This window comes from Mesitornis unicolor, unplaced genomic scaffold (genome assembly GCF_000695765.1).
Source record: "Mesitornis unicolor isolate BGI_N332 unplaced genomic scaffold, ASM69576v1 scaffold42403, whole genome shotgun sequence".
In the NCBI taxonomy this organism is placed as follows: domain Eukaryota; kingdom Metazoa; phylum Chordata; class Aves; order Mesitornithiformes; family Mesitornithidae; genus Mesitornis; species Mesitornis unicolor.
Window position 1 is genome coordinate 287 of NW_010177447.1, and position 21,141 is coordinate 21,427.

At 41.6% G+C, this 21,141-nt stretch overlaps 2 protein-coding genes across 3 annotated transcripts; one reads left to right on the forward strand and one right to left on the reverse strand.

The window, feature by feature from the left end:
* The first annotated feature begins 75 nt into the window (after positions 1-75).
* On the forward strand, positions 76-3,894 carry RAB19 (RAB19, member RAS oncogene family). The gene is made up of 3 exons (XM_010182090.1): positions 76-271; positions 1,117-1,300; positions 3,559-3,894. The coding sequence occupies exons 1-3, from the start codon at positions 77-79 to the stop codon at positions 3,822-3,824; spliced, it is 645 nt and encodes a 214-aa protein (XP_010180392.1). The 5' UTR covers position 76; the 3' UTR covers positions 3,825-3,894.
* Positions 3,895-9,475: 5,581 nt separating this feature from the next.
* On the reverse strand, positions 9,476-20,710 carry MKRN1 (makorin ring finger protein 1). Of its 2 annotated transcripts, none has more exons than XM_010182092.1 (7): positions 20,577-20,710; positions 19,112-19,347; positions 13,576-13,802; positions 12,880-13,094; positions 12,062-12,172; positions 11,496-11,610; positions 9,476-11,061 (listed from the first exon to the last, which is right to left on the reverse strand). In XM_010182092.1, exons 1-7 carry the CDS (start codon positions 20,696-20,698, stop codon positions 10,849-10,851), a joined length of 1,239 nt encoding a protein of 412 aa, XP_010180394.1. In that variant the 5' UTR covers positions 20,699-20,710; the 3' UTR covers positions 9,476-10,848. The 2 variants fall into 2 exon arrangements, with proteins under 2 accessions (XP_010180394.1, XP_010180393.1); XM_010182091.1 differs by having other exon boundaries at positions 11,472-11,610.
* Between the last annotated feature and the right edge of the window lie 431 nt (positions 20,711-21,141).

Here is a 21,141-nt window from a genome sequence, read left to right on the forward strand (position 1 = left end):
TGAGCTGGGCCAGGGCAGCGGCTCCCCCCGCCCTCAGTACTACGCTCCGCTACCGCAGGCTCGCCCAGGAGCCGCGATGCCTTTCTCCAGCTCCAGCGCGGACGATGCCTTCGATTACCTCTTCAAGATCATCCTGATCGGGGACTCTAACGTGGGGAAGACCTGCGTGGTGCACCGCTTTAAGACGGGGCAGTACAACGAGAAGCAGCAGAACACCATCGGCGTCGACTTCACCGTGCGCTCCATGGACATCGACGGCAAGAAAGTGAAGGTGAGGGGCCGAAGTGAGCCCAGGCTGCTCAGTGGGCAGCACTGGCTCCCCCGTTACCGTGTCGCCATTCTCATGCAGGTGCAGGGGGAGCAGTAGGATGCACGGGGATTTTCTCACCAGGGGTGTTGGTGAGTTTTCTCTCAAGAAGATGCCCTGGGCGACGCAGTCACCCTAATTTGGCTACACAATTGGCCTCGTGATTTCTCTAAATCTACTTGTGGAGAGGGTTCGCACTTTGCCTGCAGGGTGCTCTTTGCAAGCCGGCTCTGGTTTAGGGGGGAGGTCTTTTCCTTCCTTCAGAGATGTGAGAGTTTGAGCTGGGACACAGAGGAGGGAAAACCCTCTAGTTTGCAGAGGCTCTGCTTTGATGCATGTGTGATCTGAGGGAAGATAAAGACTTGCAAGATGAACACCGGAAGAAATTGTTAGCTAGAACTTACCTCCATGCACAGATGGCAAATGAAAGTTCAGATGTCTGCCCTTTATATAGCTTTGCTTTCCCTAGCCCTGCGTCAGGGCTTCTTTGCTCTTCTTCTTTTCCTATTAAAAGCCTGTAATGCTCTCTATCTTTTGATACAGTTGTTGAAACTGGGTTTCTTGACCTCTTTGCAAAGCTGTATTTACCCTCGTAGCTTTCTCTTTGGTCTGTGTAGATTTTTTTTTTACAGGCATGGAAATGTCTCCTCAGAAAGAGAGGGCAAAGCTGTGCTGTGGGTGTAGTGGAGTGAGCTGGGACAGGTCTAGCTGCCTTTTGGACAAAAGGCTTCAAAGGCATAGATGCTGATGGCAGACACCTAGGAAGCAGCGTTCACTGGTCTTTACAACTTCTACCCTTTCTCTTACAGATCCAAGTGTGGGACACAGCTGGTCAAGAACGCTTCCGAACAATAACCCAGTCGTATTACAGGAGTGCCCACGGGGCCATCCTTGCCTATGACCTTACTCGGAGGTCCACATTTGAATCCATTCCTCACTGGATTAATGAAATTGAAAAGTATGGTGCTGCAAACTTGGTCATGATGTTAATTGGTAGGAATCTAATTTTAAATACTATGTTGTATAGCTTTTTTTAATACATGTATAAAACCCCTTCACTTCCCCCCCACTACTTAAAGCATCTATAAACTATACATTAAAGAAGAATGCAGTTGTAACCAAAGTAGGTAGGAAATTGTACCAATTTGACTTACACTTAAAAAAATCAGGGAAGTCACAGCCTGGTCCTGAGAGGACCAAGCCCATTGCAGACAATGAAACCTTCTTATGCATTCCTTTCTTGCTGGAATAATGCAACAAACCTGCTGCTAGTCTGGCAAGCAGGGACAACCGTATTGAGGTTAGAATTGCAGTGAGCCTGACCCTGTCCTCCTGATGCGCAGGAATTTAGCAGCTCAATAATTCAAGATGAAAGGGAATGCACAGAGCAACACAACTCCTCATTCTCATCTTTCCTCTCTGTTCTTTCGATACACGTGTGCATTGCTCTGTAATGGGACTCCGATCAGGTAAGAGAGTAGATGGGGACATGGCTTTTGCAGAGCATGAAGTAGTCTGCTTGCATTCCTTCTCCACATTTATTCCACCAGTGTTCAGGAAACTTTGCCTCTTGAGGAAAGTAACAGCTAGAAATTTTAGGAGAACAGAGCTGGTAGGAAGCAGCGTGGCTCTTGCCCATTGTGGTTCAGGTTATTAGTGCTCTTCCCTCCCCCAAGGAAGAGGCTGCAAAGGCGAGAAGTGGTGTAGGAAAATGGCAGAGCCTTTATTTACATTCCACTGCTGCTGCCTGTTCCGCTGTGGCACTGTGCCGAGAGCAATGCACGCAGCAGCCCAGCCTGGCCCTTGGGGATAGGCAGCCTTGGGCCCCGCAGTGCAGCAGGCGTGGGACCTAAGCTGCTGCCTGTGCTCCTAGCAAATCACTTCTGCCGTGGTTGTTCTTCCTGTTCTTCCGCTGGAAAATAGCAAATTCTGACCTGCATATAACTGCAGTGCTTGGGATGAGTAAGGAGGGGGGGAAAATTGTTAAACTGTGGTAGGGCTTTTCTAACCTTTCTCATGAATCTAAAGAACAAGACCTTTTGTGTGTCTGGTGAGGCTGCTCTTTTTTATTTTTTCTTTTTTAAGAAAAGTTCTGAACTTGGTAAAAATAAATCTTTTCTCAAGAACTTTGCTCTTTCCTCCAAAGCTGGTGCTGTTTGCTTCACTTACCTTTGCAGGAAGTCTTTGTACATTTAATTACATGTAGTCATGTTATACCCCTTTCCAGTATGAGGTTAAGGTTAAGAAGTGTAACTTTCCCATCTGGAACTGAAGTAAAGAAGGGGACTCTTTTTAAGAAGGTGAATAACCCACAAGCAAGCTGGTTTTGGGGCACTGTGGTTTTATTTTGAGTTTTGGTTGGTTTTTTCCTCTTAGAAAAACTGGAAGGGACTTCATTTTGGGGAATTGGCTTACGTATGTTTCAAATTAAAGATCTGAATTTGATGAAAGGTTGTCTTGAAACTATGAATGCAGACTTTAGCCAGGTACTGCATGTACCAGAACTGATGATAATTCTGCATGTTGCAATTACTTAAAATACCTTTGTATACTTATCTGAGGTGTTTCATGACTTCTGACAGATTTTGACTAAGTTGCTTTGAGTAAAGTTTTAATCTGTATGTGCAGAAACTTCTTAAGTATACATTTGAAGCATTAAGGTAGTTGGTGTGAATTCTTGTCTCTTTTGTCACCATCTTAAAATTACTGACTTGTACAAGTAGGTCATGAGATGTGTCAAAGTTACTTGGCAGTAGCGTAACACATGTGGCTTCCACTGAAGGCTGAGTGAGGACTAAACCTTTGTGCAACATTTTTTTGGTTTCCTGTGTGCAGTCACTATAGCTCCAAGATTTCTAAGATTATTTTTTTAAAAATATTTAACTTAAATGCTACTTAATGTTTGAAAATACCAGGAGACAGGGGCAAACAGTTGCTTCCAAATAATGCTCTGGCACAGCCACCTACAGCAGGTAATTGGATAAACACAGGTTTTCGTTCGTTTGGGTTTGGGGCTTTTATGGGTTTTCGTTTGTTTGTTTTAAACTCATTGGATATCATCATGATGAGCTGCAGTTTTGATCCACATTCTATGTTTGTGGATCTGATGTGCTCACAGTTTGCTTTTTTTTGAGTAACTCTTATTCCTAACACAATTCTGTTATTTAACAAAATTGAATTAATGTATTGCATTTAAAGGATGAGTTTTTGAGAAACTAAATTACTGGATTATCTATTTGCCATCTTTTAAGGGAACAAATCGGATTCGCTGGAGAAGCGCCAAGTCCTGTTTGAAGATGCCTGCACGCTGGCAGAGAAGCATGGGCTCTTAGCTGTGCTGGAGACATCTGCAAAAGAAGCTCAAAACATAGAAGAGGTGTTCACCTTAATGGCAAAGGAGCTGATAGCCCGAAATACCTTACAGCTGCATGGAGAGAACCCTCCCAACAGCATCTACCTTGATTCCAGGCCAGTGGTTGCCAGTCCAAGTGTGGAGAAGACCCAGTGCCCCTGCTGAAGAGAAACTTCAGGAAGCATTTGGAAGTCATTGTTCTTCTGAGGCTGTTTGATTTTGTTCTGTTCAATTGATGTGTGCTATGTGGCCTGAAATGTGAGTTCTGATGTGACTCTCTGATATCTGTCTGCAGTTTGGCTTGTAAGTATCTTTGGAGATCGTTGCTGCTGTTGGTAGCACCAGTTGCTTTGAACATGGCAGCTGGTGCTTTAACATGAACATCTGAGCTGAGAGGACTCAAAGCTGCCAGCTCTTGCCTTAACCAAAGAGAACTTCAAAAATTGTTGCCTTTAATTATATCCTTAAGTGATTTTTCTGGCTGTGTCAGAAGACAAATTTGCACTGGAGCTCTGCATTGATTTGACCCTTCTAAGCTATGTTTTTTATTCTAGTACAAGCACTTTACTCTTTGCCAGTAGCTTTAAAAAGTCTGACACATGTGTAGACAGCCCTAACCCACTGCTGCTTAAACTTTCCTTGCGGGGAGTTCCTGATGTCAGGTGTGTAGCCACCCATCCCAAGGAACTTAGGAAATTTGTGAAAGAGTGCCTGATTTCACATATGTACCGATTTCCTCACCACACAAAGCTGGAGACATCCCTAGGGTTTCATAGCAGGCAGAATATGCTGTGCTAGGGTCCAAGCCTTCTTCCTGGGGTGAGAAAAGTTGTCTTTCATTTTGCTCTCTAATTATAAGAATTGTTTCCACAGTCTTGCTACATAGCCTTGCTAGGAGTAGTGAAGCTTCCAAGGCACCAGTAAATCAATGCTGAGGTAAAAGGACTTTTCTGCTCTCATGCTCAACCTTGTCTTGCTTTTGATGTGCTCATTTTAATCAAAAGCCGCCTTTAGTTCGTGTGATGGGCCAATGGCAGCTTGAGAGGATGCCTGTATATTTTTTCAAGGGAACATGAAGGAGGTGTTCAAGCTCCTGTAGAAGTCAGTGAGGGGTAAGATGTTTTAAATTATGTAACCTCGCCTTAGAGCAGTATGGTATGGGGCATACCAGAAAGCTGCCCCTAAGCAAGTGCATATGCTCCTGCTATGGAGACTTCATGTCTTGGCAGCAATAGAAGACTTTGTATTGTTCCTTCCAAATGCACGCTCTGCTACTGGGAGGTCATGTCTGTGTACCAGAACTGAATGGTTTGTTGGGGTTTTGTTTGTTTGTTTCTTTTCAGTACATGGAAACAGGGAAGAAGAGGGAGGAAAGAAACATATGGAGGAAGTTTGGTTGGTTGGGTTTTTTTTTTTTAATGCAGTCCACAAGTACCAAAGTGCATCACTTAAGTAGTTACTGTTAAGCCATGAACTGGAACTCAAACTCTGTAATCATAAAATACCGGCCGGTTTACATGCAAAGAAGCCCTGGAAGGGCTGGTAAGCTGCTAGCTTACCAGACGACAGTCTAACCATGTTTCACAAGTTCCTGAAAAATAGGGAAAAAACATGTAGCAAACACTTCTGTAAAACCTTCTCTGAGAAGCACAAAAAAAATAAACTAGAATGAGTCATTGACTTCTAGTCTTGCACATATTTCTAATATTATTAATGCTTCCTCTGGCCAGGTTCTTTGCTGTCACATGCAGAGAGCAGGGGTTAATTCAGCTGTGTGTAAACTGAGGGAGAAATCTTCAGTGCTCACCTCTAAGCCTTTATGCTATAGCCTGCTGTGGAGAAAACATCATCTTCTTCAGGCATCTCCTTTCTGGTCTGTTTACTTCTTAAATGTTAATTTCATCTTGATTTGGTATCAGCCCAGTAGTTGCATTTCAGCTTGCATATTTAAGCAACAGTAAACACCATAACCTACTTCAAGTAGCTGAACAAGTTGTAATCCAGCTTCAAACCAGTTTCTTGTACCTCTTGTCACTAGGAAAACAGTCAAATTAAGTTGAATGTTCTTGTGTTTTTACTACCAGGAGTAGTTTGGATTCTAGTTTGTAATGTAGCAGTTATTTTTTTTTTTTTTTTAGTATCCAAACTTAAACTGCTAGCAAATTTTGTTCTATTTCAGATATAACAGAGTATTTGCAGCAACCACTGATCTTTCAGGAGACCTTACCAGTAAAGTATTGTGTTCATCCCCAGTTAGTCCTTTTATTAACTAAAAATTAGAGGAAGGATCTTACCAGGAGAGTATTAACCTCTGTATGTTCATTGGGTTTAGTGTCTTAATTAGAGGTGACTGTATGAAGTTATTTTGCTTACCATCAGCATGGAGACTTCTGCAGGCTGATGCTCCCTTAACTGCCCAGCAGTGCCAGATCACACATGGAGCTACTTGCAGAGTAAGTCCTTCCTTGGCAGAAAGCTGTGCAACACAGGATTGGGGAGAACAGGCTTGTGATCGTGCTTTGAGCTGCACTGTTCCCTTTCCTTTACCAGGTGTAACAGGCTCCTTGCTGCTCTTTCAAGAAACTTAAGTACTTACCCATTATGCTACTAAAACAGGAGTGTGACCTCTTTGGGTTGGTGCTGCTTGGCATCTTCCACGAGCCCCTTGAACAGTTACACTGAATGGTTTCCATAGGGTCTTTTTTTAGCTGTCCTCATGTGAATAAAGAGTAAGTTGCAGCAGTTGCTAATTAGAAGGTTCTTCAGAGTGTATACTAGTAGACAGTATTAGTCACGAGGTAATACATGAAGACTACATTATAAACTTAAAAAGACACAATAACTGCTCTGGAACCTTGTATGAATGTGCCTGTTCCCCCAGCATCACATGTAAATCCAGTGTGCTTCTTGACACCATCATTAATGCACTTGTATAAAGCACAGCCTATGCTAACGTTGTTTACAATGCTATTCTAAAAGCTGGCCCACAGTTGTAAGAGCTGCACATCCAGCTTGAAGATGAGCTTATTTGTTAATTTTTATCTACTTGGAAGAAGTATTTGAATCCTGGCTGTCTTAATTTGCTGTGGCACATTTTTTGCATTGGTATGATGACTGCTGTGCCAGATGATACTGAAGCAGCACACAACCATGTAAAACCAACCCTGAAGTATTTTAGAATGGAGCAAACTCTGACACTTCCCAGAAGCTGACTGGCTTAAAAGCAACTGTAACTGCAACCAAGTGATGTGGAAGGCACATGGCACTGCCTATATGGTCAAACTTCTCTATACATAGGGGACAGGCTCTTGGTAACAAAAGCTGAGGTCCTTATCTAATCTTTCCAGTTAATCGTTAAGTATAGTTGGAAAGGAGACAGAGAAAGCAATTTTAAGGCCCTGGACAGAGACAGAACGCTGTATCCTTTCAGAAGGGAGATACATACTCCTTTGGACAGAGAACTGCAACCGAAACTTTCCCCAGCCAGGTGAATGCTCTGACCACAGTACTGGTTAGAGATGCCCCTTCCCAGTTATGAGCTGCCAGAAGGCAGATTTTTATGTATCTCAGTTCCCAGAACACATTCAGCTCCAGGGAGGGGGGCTTTAATACTTGTTGCTCAGTGCACTGACTCCTGAAGCCATTTTTAAGCACCTCTCTCAAGCAAGTATGTTAAGGACTGGAGCTATAGCAGGCAATGCAGGGATATCAGATTCCTTTGAGTAGTTTTAGGCCAAGAGCTTCTTCTAAGAGTTAATCCAACTTCAAATAGGAGCTTGCAGTTGGAGAAAGGTAGAACTTTTTGAAGTCTTTTAAAGCACTTTTTCTGATGTTGCAGTTCTAACACCAGCCTTAGCTGACTGCACAGGCTCTGGCTATGCAATCACATCACATAACACTGTTGCCAAAGAGTCTGGCTTTGACTGCAGGTGACAAACTGCACACCCACGGGTAACAGCAGCAAGCAAGGGCAGAAATTTAGCCTATTTGCAATCCCACACTTCCTTGCTACAGCTACAGTGTCCATGAACATTGTTCCAAGTATGAGACACCCAATACTGTGTCCTCTAAACACATTTAGTTTTTTTCTGCTGCAGCAGGAAGGAGTTATTTTGTATTTTGTTAAACTAACCAGGCATCCCCTCAGCAAGATTACGATACATCTTGGGCTACAATCAGGAAAGAGCTGTGCTATCTAGAGTTGAAACTAAAGCAGCAGAGGTTGCAAGAAGTGCTCTTAGCTTGTATGATTGCATTCAGATTAACTTGAATGGGCAGCAGACACTTACATTGCACCTACCACAAGAGGCAATATTTTATATAAACCTGTACGTGTATGTTCTTGCATAGGGAGTAAAGTCAAGGCACTTGTGACAGCATCCATCTTTTTTCCTAAAGATTTTTGGTTTGAAACCAAGATTTTGCTGGCAGAAGTTTACAGAGTCTTTATACCTTTTTCATCTTGACAGTACTCTTGTCAGCCTCTTCAGTTTCTGTACTCAGGTATTTGCTTAAAGAAAACGTAGCACAATGCCCTCTAAGCTGTCACCCTTTATTTTTCACATCAAAAGTTTGCCTTAATGCTACTGAATTTATTCCTGTTGTTGCAGAGGAAAAAAATGTAACAACATACTTTACACGTTTCAAAGGCCCTACTCTTTTCAGTCATTCCAGTCTGGGGCAGAGAAGCGTGGAAATCATAGTGCAACAGCAAGATTCAAACTGGAAGTGACGCACAGCAGCATTGCTTGATGACAAATACGTGCAGTTTTTAAACTCACAGAACAAGAACCACAGCACACTTCAAAGCAAGAGATCAACAGAAACTGCTTGTCATGAGGCACTCGATTACGTCGGTCAGAACAGACAGAACAGCCTTCCACCAAAGCAAATCACTTTTGTGTGTATTCTCAGCTTCCCCCATAACACATACAGAAGTTTAGAAGCAGCAGCATCTACCCTTTTGCCACCCATTCACCCACACAGAGTAAATATGCTATTTCTCACTCCTTATGAAGGAAAGCTGATGCACATCCTCTGGCTGTGAAGCTTATTACCTTTTTCCATCTTACCAGAACACGTATTTGCTAAACTTTGTTTGAATGCATCTTTCCAATAGGATATGAACAACTTACGTCCACTATGTAGGGGAGGAAAGGCTAGTTCTACTTTAAGTCTTTAATTTGTTTTCTGTTCCTCCCTAGCTCAGTTTTAAATGTCATTTGCACAAATTACGTTCAAATCCTTTTCTCCCCTTGCTACTTGCCTCTGGGAAAAACACACAAACAAACTAAAAAAGATGCCTAAGATGGTTTCAGACTGTTCGGGTAAACTTTTCTTAGTCACATCCCTTTGCATATGTTTCTAGTAGTTTACTTCTAGCTTTATGTATTTCTACAAAAGAATGCACATAGAGACGTGTGGATTCTCAGGAAGTGGCCTGCAGCAATGTTTGGACTTACTCTATCAATAGAGTATGTACTACAACTGACTTTGTCCAGGATCACATTTACCACAACTTACTTCTGAGAAAGTGAGCCACATCTGTTCCCACTAAGGGCCCCATCAATTCCTTCAGCAGTTCAATTGTCTCGGTTCTCTGTTCAGAACGCATTCTTTACATTACAGGCTCTTTGTTGGAGCGGTTATAACCAAGTTAAAATTCTGTATTAGCGTGACACGATTCTGCAGGAGTTAAGACTAAGTGACATAAATGCCTTCAGATTTACACAAAACCACACACACAATCAAGCTGAAACTCAGAAGCTCCAAACTTCAAAGAACAGACGGACTTCTGGTTTCATTTTTCTGATTTTTTTTTTTATTTGGGAAAAGTGCTTCTTACAAAAGGCAGCTGCAAAACAATACGTTATAGACCTCAGAACAATTTCTCATTCCATTTAAAAGTGAAAGGAGAGGCAGTCTAGGGGACAAGAGCAGCAGGAGAACAGATCACGGGGCATCCACGAGTCAATAAAAAAACAGCAATAAATGTAATGCAAGGTTAAAATTCCTGTGCTGGGACTTTGGTGGCAAAGTAATTTCTCAATGCAAATTACAGCCAGAAACTGCATGACTGCCTTTGTAAGCAGTAACTCGCGTAAGCTGAACAGCTTTACCAGGCAACCTGCCCAACTCAGATGCCAAGAGGCACATGTACCTTGAACCAGCCGAGAGGCACAGCAATTTCCTAGCGAAGCTCGCAGCTTAAGCGGTTACACCAAGTTCTAAAACTCACAGAGCAATAAAGCTAAAGGGGCCTCTCTTGTATTCCTCTGACCCCACCTCAGCTAACCGGATTTCTGCTCCTGGACAACCCTAATCATACACATGAAAGAGAGCTGGTGTATTAGGGAGTGCCGTCTATTAAGTTAAGCGATAGTTAAGATCACTGCCACAGACTGGGCTGAGACCACTAAACCAGTTTCATGTCCAATTGGAGGCTAGACTTCATGCACCAAGAGGGGATGAAAGATGGTTTCGTTATTAACTTACACAGAGTCTCCCCATCCTTGAGGTCCAACTCTACATTTATCTGTATATACACATAGAGAGTTCTCCTTTCACAAAGACATTTTCCTTTCATGCTTAACACAGTAAAAACCCAGAACGTTCACACCTGGTTCTGGTTACACAGTAGTAATAGTAATGTGCAAGTAAACAAGAGACCAAAATCACAAATGAAGACGTGTACATGAGGGGGCTGGAACGGAGCTGATGCCAGAAAGAGCATTTTCGTCCGGCCTGAAGTCAGAAATCTTGGTACAAAGACAGGAAAGGCCATCAGCCAATTTACATCCCCACTGCATGGTCACTGCTCATTTTTGTATCTGGGCTCTTCAAAATGAGTGTGGAAGTCCTGTAAACACTTTAACCCTGGAACTGGGTGAGCTCTGTTGGGTACACAGATGAAGCAACAAACCTAAGCTAACTGTTTGACAGTTAAATTCATTTTTACAAAAACTAACATTTTTTTAAGATTTATTTCTTGTTATTTGTTTAAACAGAGGAAAAACAACACTCCTGGGGTGGGAGGGGAGGGGGAGGAGACAGACCCTGGGTAAAAGTTATTACAACAGCACCTGGAATTGATCGGCCTGCCTAGGAGAAACACAGGCACTGCCACAACACCACAGGTAATAGCTACTGCCTGAAGCCAAGACGACAGTCCACACTCCACTGACAGGTGCTATAGATCCAAGTCATAATAATCTTCCAGCTCATCATGAAACACGTCCCACTCATCCTCGGAATCTGTTAGCTCATCGTCACCTCCTGCTGCCAACAGCATAAGCAACATCTCACCGAGCTCAAAGGTCACCACCTCATCCTCGTCGGTCTCGAACGGATCACCGTTCTCTCCCTCCTCAATGAACTCCCAGAACCGATTCCTCCGCTGGGCCTGCAAGTGGAACACAAGTATTTCCCCAGGTGACCAAGCAGTACAAGGCAGGAGTCTTCCCAGAGGCTGACAACATTCAGCCCTCAGAGCACTTTCTGGCATCCAAGAAACGACGTTTCTCTTTCAGGAAGATACTGACCTCCAGTACAGTTTACCATTACACACCCCTACTAATGCTGCCCAACATTTCTACTTCAGTATGCTGGTGTACTAGGAAAGCTTTTAACATTAACTCTTTCCATCTTGGCCTCCAGCATTCACAAACTTCAGACCGCCACCTCCTTCAAATTCACCATTACAGAGGTCTATCAGAAGTAAAAGAGTCAATATCTCCCTGTCCTCTTCTCAAGGCAGCTGATTTAACACACACCCCTCTCTGTTTAGAAAGGACAAAAACCAGAAGCACTGACCCGGAATCTACTTGATGTTCCCACTTTGGGTCTCTGTGGCTCTTCTCGGCGGCCATCAGGATATGCATGTTTGTAAAAACAGTTCCCTCCAAACGGACAGCTCCCACGGCCTTCGTCAAAATACCTGCATGGCTTGTTGCTGGAAAGGAAAATATCGCAACCCTTACTCACGGCAGACCCCAACCAGACTTCAGAATTGCATTTACCTGTAGTCCAAAAGGATCTCAGGTACCATTTGAAGCTGAAGGCATTTTGTGAGTACAACACCTACCCGCAGAAATAATGTATTACACGATGTGTGTGGGTCGATGCATGCACAGGGACACTGATGGCTTGCAGTGCACAAATTCATACTACCTTAGGGCTACACCACCAGCATTTTGTGTAGAGAAGGGAAAGACTGAGGTCAGAGAACATGGAAACAGTTTTGTGACTGTGTGGTTGCATGCATCTGTGGGCAGAGAAGTAAGGACACGCTTCACACAGTGGTGGAAACAAGGTGTGAGAGGGCTTTACATCAACACCCTTCTTCTCCAGGTGTGCCTGTATCTCTGATGTCTCAACTTGACAAAAGGCCGCAGTGCTCATACCTCATTGCCTCCTTGTATTTCTGAATGAGTTTCTGCTTCTCTTCCTTCTCCTCCACCCAGTACTCACTTGGAATGACAAAGTTAGATGTGATCCGACATTCTGGGCAGGACCTGGGGAATGAACAGACTGCGCTGCAAAATTCCAAATCACAGGGCGCTCGCTCTCCTATATAACAAGTCATGGCATAAACCCATCTTTAAAGATGTACTGTACCCACACACTTGCTGTATGAGCTTTTTCAATCTAGACTCTCACACACAAAGATAACCTAAACTCTCTTCTTCCAGCACTCAGTGGCAACAGCAGCTGGTCAGCTTGTCTCAGAAAAGCTTGAAAAAACACTTCACACAGACTCCTTTTTCTTTAGAATTAAATAAATTTATTTTGCTTTGATTTCTGTATTTATTTGACGGAACCTTTGGGTTTTTTAGAACAGCCTTTAAAGGGAGAAATGTTTTGCCAAGTGATTAATGAACTAGGGCGGTAATGCATTAAGCAGCATACATTCTGAACTGGTTAATCTGTTTTCAGATTCCTGGCTGTGTGTCCAAGACATAAACAGAGACCACTGGACAACATGCTACTAAATAAATGAGTTGTTTTCTACCATTAAGTGAGTTTTGCAAACTTAATTAATATTAACCAAATCAGAGTGTAAATGTTATCCCCTAACAATTATTTCACTTCCGAACTAAAGTTAGTATGCATTAAATGCAGTCTCTGTGCAGTCTGCATCTGGAAGTCTGTTGCAAGTTGTCACAAGTTACTAAGTTCTTCCATAGTAACAACGCACAATCAAAATGGGAAAGTGCCTCACTTTATGATCTTGCTCTCAAATTGTTTAGCACTTCTCCACTTGCGGATGCACTTGAGACAGTAAGTGTGGCTGCAGTTGGAGAGGATCCCAAAGCGGCGCTCACTAGGATTAGCTTTCTCATACACCACCTCCATGCATATCCCGCACACCATGTCTTTACTACGCTGGACGGCAAATGAAAGCTCCATGTCCTTCTCGTGAGCTTCAATGCAAGACTGAAAAGGAGAGACAAAGAAAACGACTACAGAGACAACTGGTCACCTGGTGAACTCTAAGCAGGTTTTTAAGCTCAGTTCTACTCTGCTGTTCTGCATAATGAATGCAGTACAATTAAGCAGAAAAATATTTATCCTAAAAAAAATTTGTTCTGCTAGTGGAAAACAATCAATTCAGAGTTCAAAGTTCTTTCTTCAGACATTGCTTTTAAGCATGAAAAAGCCTATCTAAAAGACCATTCAGTTTTACTAGGCTAAGAACAAAGCTCTAGTAAGCAGACTGTTCTCCCAGCACAGATAAGGAAACCCAGCTGCTTTCGAATATGTCCCTGACAGGAAACAGTCCAGTTTACAACAGGAATTTCATTCACTGCCTGACCAGCATGTACCTTCAAATGAAAGGGAATTAGTGACAAGTGATTGTGGGGAGCTAGGAAGCAATAACTTAAAGCTGTTGAACACCAGACAGTTGTTTGCTTACCTTGATGTGCTGAGATCTCTGTGCAGCATCAATTGGATGCAAGACTTGCAGACCACACATATCACACACATCCCCATGGATATACACGCAGTTTTCTCCATAGCGACATTCTCCTACTGCAGCGTAGGGGCACAGCTCTTTCTTCATCTCCACGTCTGCTTGCTGCTTTTCATATTCTTCCTCAATCACCATTTCCTCCAAGGGTACTTCAGCACAGGAAGGAGCAGCTGGGAACAGAATTAAGGACAGTAAGCAATAAATTCACTTTTAGAGTACTGGGAGTGAGTATACACTGTTTTAATGCAAAGTAATCCTCGAGTAACCCTGCTCAAGTTATCGAAAGAGTAACAAAAACAACCAAGGTTCATTTCAGTCCAAGTTTCACACACCCTCAACCTGAGCTAACAGTTATTTTCCCCACACAAGAAAGCATGACTGTTTTTTTTAATCCTTAAACTCAGACAAGACTAAAGTGATCGAAGTTTTGGCAGTCAGATTCAGACTCATTTACAGGCTAAGTCCGCACTACAAAAATCTCACCAGTCCTCAGCAGCTGAAGTACAATTTTATACAAACTCCAGTGCAGCAACAATTAAATATAGTTACAAATCTCTCACTGCTTTGAGAATAAATTCCATATCAGCTAAAGTTAACAGGCTTTTTCCCTGAAATTGCACAGCTGAAGCAATAAAGGTGTATCCAACATAACTAAACACAAGTATGGGAACACCACACCAGCAGGTCCTTACGTGCAGGTTAATTTGCAAGTTGGTGTTCAACGTGAAGAGCAGGCTTTCACTTCTAGACTCCAATGCCTCTCTATGAATGGTACAAAAGCTGTGTCCGCACCTCTCACCAAACTAATGCTATTCTAGATATTTACCAAAACCCCTATGCTAAAGCGATATCTGGTCTATCAGGCAGATATGTAAACCTAGCTTTAAGAAACTGAAATTCAGGGTATTTGCACTGCATCTAAGCTAGCCATCAGTTCTGCAAAATCCTAAGTAAATTGCATTACCTAAGTCTAAACTGAACTGAAATTTGTATCATTTCTCTTCCCCATTTAGACAGCTTCTGCCTAACACTTCTCCCTGTACCTCTTGAACATACACTTGTCTGTGTCACCACAAACCAAACAGCCTTTTGAGATCGTAAGTAGGATGATAAACTACAAGACAAAAGCAATCAGATTGAAACTGAAGATATAATAAATGCAGGGGGAACAAAGCAGCATTACTATATTCAGAATAAACACCAGGAAGAGCAGCAACTGGGCTTTACTTACATAACCAGTAGCTGTTCCAAGAGCAGAAAGTCATCTATGCTATAACCAAGTGTAACTTTTATAAGCCACTCAAGCACTAGATTTGAAGAAGTAAGCAAAAACTACCAAAGGCATACCGGGATCAGTAAAAGTAAAGGACAGACTCCTCCTCAAAAAGAATCAGAGGCTGCATGCTGACAGGTTTCATCCCCACAGAGCAAACGGACACAAAAAGCATGTATCAACCTGTCAGCTTTTGGACATACAGAGAAAAAGAAAATGCAGGTCCCCAAGCACTCACGGTTTTGGGCTATAAGCAAATATTGCAGATTAGTGTAAGACAATATTAGCTCTCAAAATAAGTTCAAGTCTGCTTCTTGAACCATCTCTGACTTTAGAGGTCACTAGCACTGATCTCAATCAATCTGTTTGCTACAAGCACACTGTTCAAAAGCAAGTGAGTGACAGAATAACAAATTAACTGTCAACCTGCTAATTTTTCAGTAAGAAATTCCCAACAACAAAAAAATCTTCATTACCACTTCTTGCCCATGAGATCTAGCAAACCAGCACCAAAAAAAGTAACACGTAACCATATACTAGGCTCTACCTACTCTTCTGAGTAGCTGAACATAGCATGAACAAGTTTTCATATTAATTGAAATTCACAAACACACACTCCCCCTGTGAAAACCATGGTCTCCACTTCCAAAAGAAGTAACAAAAACAACAACTGTCAGTCAGTTTCTATTCTTTCCATTCACATGGCTTCTGACATCTTGTTTGACCCTTGCTGAGGAAGGAGTTTAGCAAACTGTAGTATGGATAGACAGCAGTCTACCAGACAGGCAGCTGAGTTTCAAAAGGAACTGAGACACACAGTACTTCCTTTAATGGGGCTGGCAAGATGATCTTTGTTTAAGGCAATCCTGTACCCCTGGAAAATGCATACTTTGAAAGAAGAGACACATTTGAAGCTTAACAGAAAAAAAAAAGTTTCTAGAGTCACCTGCACTCATTTCAAGGATATCTTTTGTCAAAACTTTATTCAGTAAGGGTTTTACTCATTAAAAAAACCCTGCAAACACTTACTACTTGAGGTTCTTTGAGAGTAAAGGCTTTGAAGTCTCACCCCTCCAGAGACTGACTTTGAAGCCCATTTACTTACTATGCTGGTCTACAGGAGAGAGCAGAACTTCACATCTCAGCACAAAAAATGTATAGAGTTTTTACCTAAAACAAAACATGCCCCTCCTCCAACTACTTAAGTCAACAGGCACAGTATAGCCATGAAATTCCAGCCTAGACCACAATACCATCCTTGCACAAAAAAGTACAACCAATTCTTAGTGACTACACACCTAGAGAACAACATACAGATCTATGAATGTCAGTCTTCAATAATGGTCCTGGGTACTTCTACAGTATCAAAGGGTGAGAGAGGGAAAAGCATGCCATAAGTGACATTAGTTTTCCCATCCCAGTCTTCTGAGGGGAAGTGTCAGGACAGCACAGTAAAAGCTGTGTTTCCATAAAATAAAAATTAAATTAGTATTTCCACTCCTGAGTGTCTCAGCTTCCATAACCTAAAGGCCAACATGCATATCTTCTCACTGTATCTGCTACAGCTTTGCCTCCTCTTTGAAAGCAAAATTAGAGAAACTCACAAGACTCCATCCCCTCAGTAGTTCTGTATCCAACATCCCTCACAGATTAACATTTACTCTCTACGATTCTGTTTGCTATTTTCAAAACCACTACTGTCCAGCAGGTGGACCCAACCCCTATCCTCTCACTGCCCATTTCACAGTCCAAAGGCTTAAATTAGTAATAGTGAAAGGAACTAGCTCATTACCTTAAATTCACACACCACCTGCTTTCACTCTTGGACACGCTACATAGCATCAAATATGTTCACCTTATAGCAGCAGGAAAGAGCCACCCAATTCAGAGCATTTCTTGTATTTCTGACTTTCTACTCTCCCTCAGTAATTCCAGAACATCTAGCAGCAGTAGCAGAACAAATACGGAAGTATTGTACGTATGTATATAAAACAGGTGAGTATCTGAAGAGTCGTCACTACTGTCTTTATCAGGCCCAGAGGTCATCAAGATATCAGGTTTAGCCCCAAATCAGAGCCACTGCATTAACAGAATATCTTGTCTCATAGTAAAAGATCAGCACTTATAGCCCAAGCTATGCATGGTTAAACTGCCAACCATGAATTTTCAGTTTTTGTAAGACAACTGAAAACACATAAGCTTTGAGATAGTCTTGAGAGAAATGGTTTCCATTTTAAAGTTATCAAGTACCTGTACATCTCTCCAGGCCTTTGACAAGAATAATCTGTAAGGCTTTAAAGTGTGCACTGTGCAACGCACCACACAGATCTTCCTGATCACTGCAGAAAAGTTCTTCATTTTTATAGCTTAATGAAGACAGTGGCTTCAGAAAAGTAAAGTTTTTAAAACACAGCTAAGTCACCATGGGAACGAGCACCGTGTAGCACTGTTCAGAACAGAAACAGCTGAGTATGAAATCTGATGTATTTTAATGCACAAATAAGAGATACAAAACAGAGAATTTGGAAAAAGGTTCAGAGAATAGAACGTTATTTAACTTAAACTGTGTCAGGCACAAGTTTCCACGAAAAATAAGACTGACCCATAGAAAAAGGAACCACTTCAGTAGAACTGAGTTAAAGATATAGCAAAATGCTATTACAGTTCAGGAATTTAGGAGAAAGCACAGCACCACCTTTCCTATATGGAGTAGGTGTATTTAAAGATCTCTTGCTGTTCCAACTAGCAATTAATATATTCCAGTTGGAGGGGCACCCAGCCATTAAGAAAGTTGAAGCCCATGAAAAGAGACTGAAGAAAACTGGACTTGTTCAGCTTAAAAAGTGATATTATTATATGCAACTATTTAATGGAAAGGTATCAAAAATCCATAAAAAGTCATCGAGCAAGGCTCTTCTCAGACGTGCACAGGACAAGAGACAGAAGGCAACCTCAGGGAGGGAAAAATCCAATTCCTTTTTTTCCTTGTGAAAAGTCAAACACTGCAAACATTGCCCAGAGGTTACGGCATTCTGAACATCTCTGAGAATAGAGATTCAATTAAACAAAGCCCCTGGCAACCTGATGTAGCTGACCCTGCTTTGAGCAGGAAATTAACTAGATGAAATCTGGAGGTCCCTTATATTTTAAAAAGGGATACTTTGCCTCAGTGACCATAGAAGCCATATCTGTTATGACAGTAAGGTGAGATTTTAACAGGTGGAAGACAAGTTCCTTTGGACTATACTGCAGATATACCAAACGATTCCATAATCAAACTTCTCAACTTCTTAAAATATTAAGGTTGCCCAACCATTCCCTTCCTCTTCACCCTTCCCCAAATCAGATCAGAGCAGGCTCCAGCAGCACCCTGTAACATTCTCCTCTTTTCAGAGAGAATCTGGGTAGGGCTGTGGAGGCAAAGAAATGTAATCCGAGCACTGTGTGACAAAACTTCAAACTCTTCTGGACACAAGGTGTCTATTTTGGATTCAAACAATTATTTAAGTACTCATGCCCAAAAGCCTTCAGTTTTAGAGACCCAAATATTAAAGATTATGCTAAAGTAAACACATTCAGCCTACTTTTCACCTAAATTTTGAGTCTTTGTGCTATCTTTCTGCAGTTAAAGCAGATGACAAGTATGCTACTTAAACAGTCTGGTCCCATATGATGAGTTTCTCCAATCTCATTCTCAACATGAGCTGTCACAGTATTAGAAAGTCAGTCTCAGAAAGGTAACTAGAATAAATTATTTTCAGCCTCTGCTCTGAATTGCCATAGGATTCATGAAAGCAAGCATTAGGCTTCAATTCATTCTACACAAATCTGTACCTCCACTTGAAAACCTTTAAAAGACTGAGAAGGAAAAAAAAAAGCAAACCAAACAAAAAGCCCTAGAGGCAGCAGATCATCTTTCCAGAGTAGTGATATTAATTTTATCAGCAGTGTTATCTTGTCCCATTACACATGCAACCTAAACTTCAAAGAAGGAGATTCACCAAGTCATTGGGAGTTATTAGAAGAGGCAGCCAGTCACGCAGAGACTATATTTCAGTATTGCATAACTTAAGGACGGATAACTCAAAGTGATTAATAAAATCAGAATAGCTGTACTCAACAAAACCAAAAGCATTAAAATAAATGCATTACATATAAATTGCTGACCCATGACAGAAATCTACTGTTATCCCATTATCAGCTTACCACGTCCACAGTATGGCTGCCCAGGGACAAACTCTACAGCGTTCACCCAATCTTCAGCACCTTCAGCACCTACTCCTGCAGCTGCCAGATCTGGATCTGTATCTTCTATCTCAGCAATAATCTCTTCAAATGTTTCAGGGAGCGGTGCGAAGTCTGAGGATACCGAGGGATAAATTTTTTCATCTGGATTCAGATCAGTCACTTCTTCCTGTATCAGTGGCTTGGTATGTTCATACCTAAAGAGTTAAAACACATCATGTCAGCTCTTCACAAAAAAATACTTGCAAAAAGCAGAGAAAGCCACTGATGACCCTTCATAGAGACGTGCTTCCACTTGCATCATCTGTCAGCAGTGCTTAAGGAAACAGAAGGTACACCACGAATCTGGAGGAAACGGAGCAAATTGGTAAGTGCAGCCAACAATATGCTTCTTCCTTTGGATCCACATATCTATGTGAAAGATCTTTTTCAGCTATGACAGCCATTAAAACTAAGTACTGAAATAAACTGAACTTAGAACAAGACCTTCAAATCGCCGCATTACAAAATGTTAAACTAAGATTTTAAAAAATAATGCATAATCAATCAACATTGGTGGCAGTAAAAAAGTATTACTAATAAGGCTTTCACTGAGAGCAAAAATAGTTTTGGACTATAGAGATATATACATTGGGTGCATCATCAAAAGTTTGGAGACCACTGATCTACATGATCAAGAAAGCAACATTGGCAGGTAGAATGCTACAGAGTGGCTTATTTTTGTTATCTTTTTTATACACAGTAACCATATATTAAAGTTAACTCTGAACTATCATATGACAATATGATGCAAATATTTAACCATGTACTAAACATGCAACTAAACAGCACGTTAAAACTCTCAATAAATCTTGATAAAGTGAACTTAACACGATGCAAATATCCCTAAACTTTTGTAAAAGCTTTGCTACACTAGGAAAGCATCCATTTCCTTTCTTCACACTTCTCTTTTTTCTTTTTAATAATTTCAGAGGTACAAAAACATAGTATGACTAACCTATAATGTAGGGCCATTTTGCACAGGCAACATTTTAAAACCTACATTCCAGTTACTTTTCCAAAATGGCAGTTCAAGTTCAGTGTAGCAATTCCTGAACAGAGAGATACAACTGGGGAAAACAAATTCCTACTTGTTCAGGCTTTTACAATTACTTACCAAGTGCTACTCAGTTCTATCAGTTCAGCTAGTTTGAATGTGGTCTCAGATTTCAATTAATTCATCTACTCATGTTAGTAGTAAACAAAAAAAACCCCACACCCTGACAACTAGTAAGTACTCTTTCAAAAAGAAGCTATTTTTATATATTTCTGAAGTTGCAATGAAAGAAGAAAACACTTCAGGATTTACTGCCTTTCTATGAGCTATCTACTCAGGGACTCTGAGTGAAATCACTCCCCTACAGGGTGGTCAGTGGCATTTCTTTACCTGCAATGTTCTCCATAAGCACAGCACCCTCGCTGGTAATACCTGCACACCATGGCAGACTGACTAGTGGAGAGGTCATGGGAGTAGCGACAGTTGTCTCCTTCCTTGCAAACTCCATGCATGAAATATCTGAAAGACAGAAGATTACTGTGAATTAACCCACTGAAGCTGGAAACAAAGTATTTGGATGATGAGTTATTTCATGAATCAAGGTATGCTGAATTAAGAACGCCGCTAATGACACATAGGACCACGTCCCAGTATAAACCTACAAATAAGAAAGTCTGAGAAAAGATGAAGCCTTAGTTATTCCAGTGAGTTGCACTACACATTTAGGGACTTAACGCTTACAAAAGCCCAACAAAAACTGTGCAAAGCAAACCTTATCCTGGGCTATGACAGAGAGGAAAGTCTTAGACAAAGTAGATGGGGACGAAGTTTTACTTGTAACTCCTGTCTTCTGACACCAACAAAAAACTTAAAGAAGCCCACCGCTTAATCTAAAAAAATCAGTCGGCCGCGCACCTTAAATAAGTTTCCTGGGGGCTTAAATCTACTTTGAATT